At 47.8% G+C, this 10,401-nt stretch overlaps 1 protein-coding gene across 2 annotated transcripts; it reads left to right on the top strand.

Annotated features, from left to right (window-relative positions):
• The first annotated feature begins 62 nt into the window (after nt 1-62).
• On the top strand, nt 63-10,307 carry EIF2B1 (eukaryotic translation initiation factor 2B subunit alpha). 2 transcript variants are annotated; one of them, XM_028092503.1, is made up of 10 exons: nt 63-202; nt 1,529-1,630; nt 2,895-3,031; nt 3,141-3,257; nt 5,080-5,192; nt 5,757-5,825; nt 7,203-7,278; nt 8,349-8,474; nt 9,238-9,449; nt 9,642-10,307. In XM_028092503.1, exons 1-9 carry the CDS (start codon nt 190-192, stop codon nt 9,400-9,402), a joined length of 918 nt encoding a protein of 305 aa, XP_027948304.1. In that variant the 5' UTR covers nt 63-189; the 3' UTR covers nt 9,403-9,449; nt 9,642-10,307. The 2 variants fall into 2 exon arrangements, with proteins under 2 accessions (XP_027948304.1, XP_087875716.1); XM_088019590.1 differs by having other exon boundaries at nt 9,238-10,307.
• Nucleotides 10,308-10,401: the final 94 nt, after the last annotated feature.

Raw genomic sequence — 10,401 nt, 5'->3', positions numbered from 1 at the left:
TGACCCGCAGGCGGCTTGGCCCAGGCCGCGCGCCGTACCCACGGCCCCGCCCCCAAGGCGCCGGAAGTGGAGTGTGGAGCCGCGCTGCGTGCTGTCGGTCTCTGTGGCCGCGAACCCCTTGGTCGTGGGATCCGTCCAGGCAGCGCGGGCTGTCCCGGTCCCCTTTGGCTGCGCGATCCGGAGAACACAATGGACAGCAATGGTAAGTCGGGACGGACGGGCCTGCCGGGCCTAAAACGGAGCCGCACGGGGGTCCCCCCCATCTGGCACGCCCAGGCTGGGCTCGGCGAGAAGTCACTTTCCAAGTTTCGGCTGCTGGACTGGATGTGCTGCTTCTAGTGGCGACTCGATCCCTCTCGCGGTCCCTGTATCCGGGGAATGGGTCCTGAGAGTATCCCCAGACCTTCCTGTCCCAGCGCTTTACAGCGCCCTCCTCCAAAAAAGGGAGATTTAGACGAGGTGCGCAGATCTCGGCAGTCGTGATTCCCTCATATGTGAAGTATGAGTAAGATTCCCCGCCTTATTGGATCTGGTACTAGAATTTTTTTTTAAAAAAAGACGTATTTGATGTGCTCATCTAGTATGGTTATCAGGGTGTTTTATTAAGTGAAACACAAGGGCAAACTAACATATATGATACTTCTCATTAAAAAAAAAAAAAAGAGGGGCGGGTGGCTCAGCCGTTAAGTGTCTGCCTTCGGCGCGGGTCGTGATCCCAGGGTCCTCGGATCCAGCCCCGCATCCGGCTCCCTGCTGAACAGGGAGTCTGCTTCTCCCTCTGACCCTCCCCCCCTCTCATGTACTCTCGCTATCTCATTCTCTCTCTTAAATAAATGAATAAATAAATAAAATATTTTAAAAAAATAAAATAAAATAAAATATTTTAAAAAAAATAAGAGAGGGATGGACCTCTGCATATACATGTACGTATGTAAGTAGGTGAACAGGCTTGAATTGGCACAGACTGTCTGGGCAGGTGGAGGGAAAATTGATTAAAGTGATTGACTCTGGGATTCTCCCAAGACTTGTAGTCAAGGATAAGAGGGAGGATGACCTTCCACTATCATGTGGTGGTGCTTAAATTTTATGTCTTTTGTGCACAGATAGTTTTTCAAAAATGAGAAAGACAGCTGATAAATGCTAAAGTGGTGTCATCCCTATTCCCATCAACATTTATAATGCCCCTGAAGCCAAACACCCTGAAAAGAAAGTATGTTTAAAATTAGTTTGCTTCTGGGGTGCCTGGGTGGCTCAATCTGTTAAGCATCTGCATTTGGCTCAGGTCATAGTCTCAGGGTCCTGGGATCAAGCCCCACATTGGGCTCCCCACTCAGCAGGGGTCTGCTTCTCCCTCTGCTCCCCCTTCCGTGTGTGTATGTGTGTGTGCACGCCCTCTCTATCGCTGTCTCTCAAATAAATAAAAATAAATAAAATTAATTTGTTTCTTAAGGTCAGCAGTCATTGAAAACTCTCTGGTCTTACATCCTGCTAAATGAATTTGATGAATCACTTTTTTCTCCCTCCCCAGAGTTAATTGAATACTTTAAGTCTCAGATGAAAGAAAATCCTGACATGGCCTCAGCAGTAGCTGCCATCCGGACTTTGCTGGAGTTCTTGAAGAGAGATCAAGGTGAAGAGGGTCATATTTGAACACTCCTCTAGTAACTGTCAGAAGTGTAGAAAGTTGGGGCGCCTGGGTGGCTCAGTCAGTGAAGCGTCTGCCTTTGGCTCAGGTCATGATCCCAGGGTCCTAGGATCGAGTCCCGCATCGGGTTCCTGCTCAGTAGGGAGTTTGCTTCTCCCTCTCCCTCTGCCCCTACCCCCTACTTGTACACATGTGCATGCTCTCTCTCTCTGTTTCTCTCTCTGTCAAATAAATAAATAAAATCTTAAAAAAAAGAAGTGTAGAAAGTGAGACTGTGTGAGGGCCTACTTAAGGTAATGCAGCTCCAAGTTCAACTTCTCCTTCATTTCAGTCTTCATTTTAACTTGGAAAGAGCCCACCAGTTATCATTAAATGGGTCCCCTTTCATAAGTGAGATACACTTTGAATCAAGAGTGACCATGTTATATATCAAGCTAACCATGAAGCTTAAATTATAGCAGTAGTTCAGCTTTGTAAGTGTTTATTGAGCTTCTGTCTTGTGTCAGAATATGTGCAGTTGCTACAGAGTGTTCCAGAATTCTAGTATTAGCGTCATTCATTGTGATCGCCTACTCATTCAGGCATCGTAAATGTAAGTTTCTTGGTTGAGCATACGTCTTTTATAAGCAAAATAACAATAAAAATAATAGTAATAATAACATCTTCTTTGATCTGAAGGGCTGGCCTAAAGACATCTGTCTCTAAGACAACCTTCATTGTCTTCCCATTGTACCTACAATAACACCCAAACACCTAAGTCTTGCCTACACCGCCTCTCTGACCTCATCTGCCACTTCTGCTTAATTTCCTTCCATGCCGTCCCTCACTAAACTGTGCTTCAGCCCTGGTGGCCTCTCTCTGTCATGTCAAGTTTGTTCCCATCTCAGGTCCCACTGGATCTTTACGTGGCTGGATCCTTTCTTACTCAGATCTCAGTTTAAATGGCCTCCACTCCAGAGGCCATCCCTGTTAGCTCTGTCTAAAGTAGCCCCACGTTTCTCATCATTCTGCTGTTTTCTGTCCTCATTCAGTCTGTAATTTGTGTATTTCTTTGTGTGCTTGTTTATTGTCTGCTGCTTCCACTAGAAGGGGAGTCCCATCAGAGCAGGGACCCTGTCTGCTCACTGATGTGCCTCTGGCATACAGGATGCATCCAGTAAACACTGATTGCATAAATGTATGAATCACAGACCCACCAAGGGGCTGTGATACTAACCTGAACATCGCATTCCTCATGTGATCCATTCAGGGGAGACGATCCAGGGCCTGCGAGCGAATCTCACCTGTGCCATAGAAACTCTGTGTGACGTGGACTCCTCCGTGGCCGTGTCCTCCGGCGGGAAGCTCTTCCTGCGCTTCATCAGCCTGACTTCCCTGGAATACTCTGTAAGCCCTGCCCTCCTTGGGTTACTTTCTCCTTCTGTGTTGGGCTGCAGGTATTCTCAGCTTTACCTGGATGTCAGCTTTACCCCTCATTTTGCTCTTTTCTTCCTAGGATTACTCTAAATGTAAAAAGATCATGATTGAGCGGGGAGAACTTTTTCTCAGGAGAACATCCCAATCGAGAAATAAAATTGCAGATCTGTGCCATACTTTCATCAAAGATGGGGTGGTGAGTAGATTTTCTCACGTGTGGTAATTGGGAGCAGGGACTTTGGACTTAGACTCCTGGGGTGAAATCCCTCCTCTGCCACTTACTCGCTGTGTTACCTTGGACAAGTTACTTAACCTCTCTGTGCTGCAGTTTTCTCATCTGTTAAGTAAAGGTAATAACAGCACCTACCTCATCAGGTTTTTGTGGGAAGAGGTATTGAGATGATCTAAAGACTCTGTACTAGGCCTGGCACATAGTAAGCACTATACACATGTGTAGACGTTATTACAGAGGCTGTCACATTAAACAGGCTGAGAAGGGCACCTGGCTGGCTCGGTCAGAAGGGAGTGCGAATCTTGATCTCTGGGTCGTGAGTTTGAGCCCCACGTTGGGTGTAGAGATTACTTAAAAACAATAAATAAACTTTAAATAAAATAAACAGGAAGAGAAAAAAACCACTGGGGCACAGCACGGATGGTTCGTGGTTTAATAAGATGTCTTTACCAAAGAAGTGTTTTCATCGTTGGGTACGTACTAAATCGAAATTAAATCAACACCTACCAGCTGTTGGCACTGGTTCATCCTGACTGTCTTCCCGGTGAAGGTCAGTGCTGGGCTGGGATGTTGTCTTTAATTTCATTTCCAGTGCTATTTCATAGATGCAGAACTGCCAAGGGTTTCTAGGTGAAGTGAGGATGGGAGCTGCAAGTTAAGCCAGTCCCCCAGCAAAGGGGCAGTAAAACTTTTATGATGTCTCTCCCATGGCGTCCCTCTTCTGCCATCCAAGCCTCCACGGACCATAAAATTGTTTACTTGCATTTTGACTCTGCAGTCTTGTCCTCTGTGTTATTATCGCCTTCCCAACCTCTGAAGTGTGTTCTTCACGAAGTGACGTAATAGACGTGGGCGGAACTTGTACAAAAGCCAGTTGTGCACAGAGTCGCTTTGGGCCACATGGAGGCAAGGTTGTGACCGCCTCTCGCTGAGGCCTTCTCCTTCCACCAGACTCCCGCGCTCAGCATTCTGCAGGTTTCACGTGCTCTGGTGTACGTGAGTGTGTTAATGCCCACATGCAGCAGTGCTGACTTTAGGCTGAGTTCAGAGCAGAGCTGCCCACGCTGGAACCTGTAGACGAACCACTTGGGATCTTATTCAGTGCTGATTCTGACTCAGCAGGTCTCGGGGCAGCTGAGAATCTGCATCGCTGACAAGCTTCCAGGCGAGGCCCAGTAGGGCACTCTGTCCACATCCATTTTGCATTACACAGATCCGCGTAGTCTGTTCATTAGAGCAGAGCTGAAGTGAGTGTCTGCCCGTTGGATCTGGCCTGCAGATGGGTTGTGTTTACCCCGAAATGGTGTTTCCAAATTTAAAAAAATTAGTTAGCCAACACTTCTATCTTGGATTTTCAAGAGAAAAATGGGATCATCTGGCAACAGTGGGACCGTGTGACAACAGCTGGAGCTCAGTCTCTCCTGTTTGCTGCTGGCCCCGCCCGAGCTGCTGCATTTCTTTCCGCAGCCTGCCTTGTGCCGTGGGCCTGAGTGTGCGCACCCTGTCTTAGAACTAGGAGAGCCAGCCCGAAGGGACCGGACGGAGCCTTCAGATAGGCTTTTGCGTCTTGCGAGCAACACCACGTGGAGATTCCACTCCCACATTGGCTGTGGGAAGAGGTGACCCACAACAGATGGGCCATCAAGGATCTCGCTTCTGATCCCAGCCGACTTGCGAGACGGTGTAGCGAGAAGCCCGGGGTACCAAGAACAGGCGCCAGCGTGGCACACGGTGCGCATGATCGCTGTGAGCCTTGCCCTTTTGACGGCGCTTTCTTGGTCCACAGAGAATACTGACTCACGCCTACTCCAGAGTGGTCCTGAGAGTTTTAGAGGCGGCAGTGGTGGCCAAGAAGCGTTTCAGTGTGTACGTCACAGAGTCACAGCCTGACTTATCGGGGCAAGTATCATTCCATTCGGTTCTGGGCCCAGCAGTCATTTTAAAGAGCAAACAAAGGATTAGGCCCGGGGTAGGAAGCCCCAGAACATGCCCCCCGCCTGGCCAGTTACTCAGCCTTGCCTTTGTGCCTTTTCCTGCCCCCGAAGAAAAGTCTCTGTGAAGTGGCAGTAGGCCACCGTACAGGATCTAGGGTGTTTCTTTAGGAGTTAAGTCAGAGGAACAGCAATAGATATGGCAATGGAAAGATGTTTATCAAGGAGTAGATAATTCACATCTCCATCCAGAAGAGAATGAAAGAAAAAAACTGTCTCCTTTTTTGCTGAATTTGCATCTCCTATCCAGAGTCCCCAAGAATATAGTTTTCCTGAAACACATATTTTCTTCTAAAGAACCCAGATTCTTATTTCCTTAGTCCAGAGTCTTGGGACACGCCCCTTAATCCCTGAGTATGAACTGAGTTTCAAGCTAATGTGATTTACCATTGTCCAAATTAAATGACTCATCATATGCCACTACGGGACTTTCTTGGACTTTCTCTAACATTCTCAAAATGTCATTTTCCAGTAAGAAAATGGCCAGAGCTCTCTGCCACCTCAACGTCCCTGTCACCGTGGTCCTGGATGCTGCTGTTGGGTAAGCTTCCATCTTCCCTGAGCACCGTTACTTGTGGTCACCCACTCCCAGGCTTGGCTTGGAGCGAGGTTTCCGGATTGAAGGTTGGAATCCCATTCATAAAACTCCCCTGGGTAATGTTCTGCCTCCAAATTGATGGCCGCATTAAACCAGCAAGCTCGTGAAAAGGTCTTGATGGTATATGCAGGAGACGAGCTGTAGGGTGTTGCAGAGAATGGGAGTCATTTATGTAGTCTACGGTGCATTTTGTCTTTTTTTTAAAGATTTTATTTATTTGTCAGGGAGAGAGAGAGCACAAGCAGGGGGAGCGGCAGGCAGAGGGAGAAGCAGGCTCCCCGCTGAGCAAGGTCCTCGATGTGGGACTCGATCCCAGGACCCTGGAATCATGACCTGAGCCGAAGGCAGACAAGCAGAGCCACCCAGAGTCCCTTACGGCGCATTGTAAGAGCAAGGTGCCAAAGCCGGGTTAGGGTCAGCACACGTAATCAGTGCTCCCTCCTCAGCGGAAGGCATGGGCTGTCCTCAGTGGCACTCTGGGGTTCTTGGACTTACCCATGCAACTTCGCTTCTAAAACTGAGGACACACGTTCTGTGAATTGTCAGTGTACCTCACAAAAGAAAACAGGACTAGGGGCGCCTGGGTGGCTCAGTTGGTTAAGCGACTGCCTTCGGCTCAGGTCATGATCCTGGAGTCCCGGGATCGAGTCCCACATCGGACTCCCTGCTCGGCGGGGAGTCTGTTTCTCCCTCTGACCCTGCTCTCTCTCTCTCTCTCTCAAGTAAATAAATAAAATCTTTAAAAAAAAAAAAAGAAAACAGGACTAAAAGTCCCTCGAGGGGGAAAAAAAAAACAAAACACTTATTAAGGCAGATGATTAAGGAAATTAGAAATGCGTTCAAAAGAAAGCATTTGGAATAATTCTACTTAATTGCCCATTTTCAGAGGTAAATTGGCCTTCACCCTAGCTGAAAGATTGTTGAATTACGTAACATTTTCTTCCAACTTCGGATCACAACAGGTTCTTAAATTTTTGTTTTTTGTATTGAAGTAGATCAGAAGATAGAGCGTACCACACGTAGTGAGGATAAATACTGGGTCACAAAATTCTCACGTCAGTCACGACACCCGTGCGCACACACGTGCTGGGCGGCCGTGCGGAGGGCGCGTTTACCCGGGGGTTGTGAGCACAGTGCGTTTTCATGCCCCTGCTGGCAAAACCGCCAACAGTGCCCAGGGTGGTCTCATGGATTGAGTGCTCTTTTGAAGAAAGTAAGTGCTGAGAGGAACTTTCGGTGGTGAAAATGGAGTATTAATCTTTGCAGGTGATGCTGCTTGCTACTCATAAGAGCATAATTTTTCTTTTTTAATTTCTTTAGCTATATCATGGAGAAAGTGGATCTTGTCATAGTTGGTGCTGAAGGAGTTGTTGAAAATGGGGGGATTATCAACAAGGTAAGAACATCAGTTCCCCACAGCTCCTTGCTCCAGGCAGGGAGGGGTCGCTGGCCCACATCCTGGCGGTAGCAGGCGATGTTACGGTTCGCTCATCCAGCCCCGCGTGGTCTCCGGACATCACCGTCGCAGCAAATTGTCTCCGAGTCCCCAGAGGCCACTGCAGTGGCCAAATTTTGGTCACATTTCTTTGATCTGTGTGACTCATGAGAATGCAGTTTATCTTTTCTCAAAAACTATTTTAACTGGAATTGGGTTTGATTGTTGGTTTTGTTTTTTTTTTTTTAACGGGCATATTTGACATCAGTATAGTGTGGTGTTAAAATTTCTCTATTCCTTGCTTAACATGGAAAGATTTCATGATCACTTGTTTTTTGCATGGTGAAATACACATAACATTCGATGTTCACGTGTACAATTCGGGGCGTGATTTCACGCAGCACGATGACGTTCTCAAAGCCCATCTTTGTTGTAGCAGGTGTCCGCACACCGTCCCTTTTTACGGCTGAGTCACATTCCATTGTGCGCAGAGAGCACATTGGTTCGTCCGCAGACTCCTGTCCACTTGAGTTGTTTCTACGTTTCGGCTGTTGTAAATAACGCTACTACAAACATGGGTGCAGAGTTATCTATTTGAGTTCCTGTTTGCAGTTCCCGTGGGTACGTTCCTGAGTGGAATTTCTGGGTCACTTGATAATTCTGAGGACCCACCAGACTTTTCCATAGTAGCTGCACCCTTTTCCGTTCTCCTTAACACTGTACAAGCATTCCAGTATCTCTACATCCTTGCCAACACTTGTTAGTTTGGCTTTTTTTATTATAGCCATGCTGGTCTGTGAAGTAGTATCTCATTGTGGTTTTGACTTGTGTTTGCCAAATGACAAGGATCTTGAGCATCTTTTGAGCATGTGTATATTGGCCATTTGTGTATCTTTAGAGAAAAGTCTATTCTGTCATCTTTTTTAAAAGATTCTAATTCCAAAGCCAGACTTAACCTATATTATGTTCATTCACACACTTTCGAATATGCTATGAGATCTCATCCTTCTACTTTTTCTCTGACTCTCCAGATTGGAACCAACCAGATGGCTGTGTGCGCCAAAGCCCAGAACAAGCCTTTTTATGTCGTTGCAGAAAGTTTCAAGTTTGTACGACTCTTCCCACTAAACCAGCAGGATGTCCCAGATAAGTTTAAGGCAAGAGTTTTTTTACATATTTGAAGGGGTATTTGAGTCTAAACTGAAACCTTTGGGAAGAAGCCGTGTAAGAATATTTCAGTAAGTTACTCCCCTCCCATCACTAGTTTCTCCAACACTTGGGACACAAAGATCAATTGTTGGCTGAGCTCAAGCCTCGGAGAGCCCCATTTGTCCCCAGAACTTCAATCTCTCGGTCTCTCTTAGGCGTGAGAGGGGGCTGCGAGGACGCAGGGAAAGCTGATGGTTCAGTCCGAGCTTTGGAGTCAACTCTCTGGGCTCAGCCCCCATCCCCACCGCTTACTAACCATGTGGCCTGGGGCAGATGCTCTCATTTTACGCTCTGAACTTCAGTCACCTGTAAAATGAGATGAAAGTGCATTCTGAGCGTCATGACAGTTCTGAGATGCTCCAGGAGAAAAGCTTGGCACGTGCCAGGCACGTAGTAAGCTCTCTGTAAAGACTCGAAATTGTTATCTCGAGAGGTTTAGAGCTGTGAATCCAGCACACCAGTGAGGGGAGACACAGTTTGGGTTTTTCATTCAAGTGAGGCCGTTGGCCGGTAGGCCGCCATCCTCTGGCTCCGCCGCGCTGCCCTCCGCCCTCCGCCCTCCTCACCAGCGCGCTGCCCGGCTGGCTTCCCCCGTGCAGGGAACACTTGCAGGTAGTAGCTAGTAGCACGCTGATTGCTCAGGCCAAGCCCACACCACTTCTGAGCCCGGGGTGTGTGGGGAAAACCGACACGTGCCTCCTGTCTCCTCAGTATAAGGCAGATACTCTGAAGACTATGCAGACCAAACAGGATCTCAAAGAGGAGCACCCATGGGTCGACTACACCTCCCCTTCCTTGGTAACACTGCTGTTTACAGACCTGGGGGTGTTGACGCCCTCAGCAGTCAGCGACGAGCTCATCAAGCTGTACCTGTAACTGCCGGATCCCTTCCTGCGGGCGCACAGCTCATGCACTCGGGCGGGGTGAGTAGCCTCTCGGCCCCTCCATGAGCCAGGCCACACTAAATTTTTTTTTTCTTTAAAGCTTCTATTTTTAAGTAATCTCTACCCACAATGTGGGGCTCGAACTCACAACCCTGAGATCAAGAGTCCCATGCTCCACTGACTGAGCCAGCCAGACGCCCCTAAAAACTAATTTTTTTTTTTTTATTGAAGACTTAGGGACGAAGGACCTAAAGCCTTAAGACTCGGAAACTTGATCCATTTCAGCCCCATCTAAAACGTGTTCATGGTTTCCCTAAAACCCAACCTGAGTTGCGTCTATGGTTTCTAGACACTTTCCAGTTTCCAGAAATACAAGTTAATTATTGGCTACTTAACCAATGAAAGACATGCCCAAGCCCACCTCACCTCCCTTCCCTGCACTCCAGACTGATTTGCCAAAAGCATCGATTAAAGAGATGCAGGCCTGCAAGAGAGGCATTCCTACCTGCAGCCAGGCGCCCCTGCAGGAACCAACAGGCGCCCAGGACACGTTACAAACGGTGCCTTATGAGAGGCTGGAAAGCCGGGTTGAAATCACATCAGGCATCCAGTGGTGACCAAGAGCCTGGGGCTGCCCTCCCCTCCTCGGGATTGGGACAGACGGGACCGGAAACCACCCAGAAAACCCAAGGAGGGTAGAAACAACATTTAGGAGGAGTAGCCTCCGTGGCTCAGCACGTATGAAGACCCTCCAGAACATCTGTAAACTTGGAAGTCTGCATCTGTGGAAGATGTGAATTTCCTTTAAACGTGTTTGATCCCTGAAGAGCTTTTTAAAAATTGTACTTGGGGAAAAATTCAGCCATCTTTTCAAATAAATTACATGCAAGATTTTGATATGGTGTTGTATGAGTATTGAGCGCTACCCGAGGCCCAAAGGTATTGGCCATCTTGGCGAAGACACTGCAGCCACATTCACACACTCAAGACA

Source organism: Eumetopias jubatus, unplaced genomic scaffold, assembly GCF_037043125.1.
Source record: "Eumetopias jubatus isolate StellerSeaLion01/CBP00866 unplaced genomic scaffold, mEumJub1_p1.0 scaffold_16, whole genome shotgun sequence".
NCBI lineage: Eukaryota > Metazoa > Chordata > Mammalia > Carnivora > Otariidae > Eumetopias > Eumetopias jubatus.
This window is presented reverse-complemented; position numbering and strand designations above follow the sequence as displayed.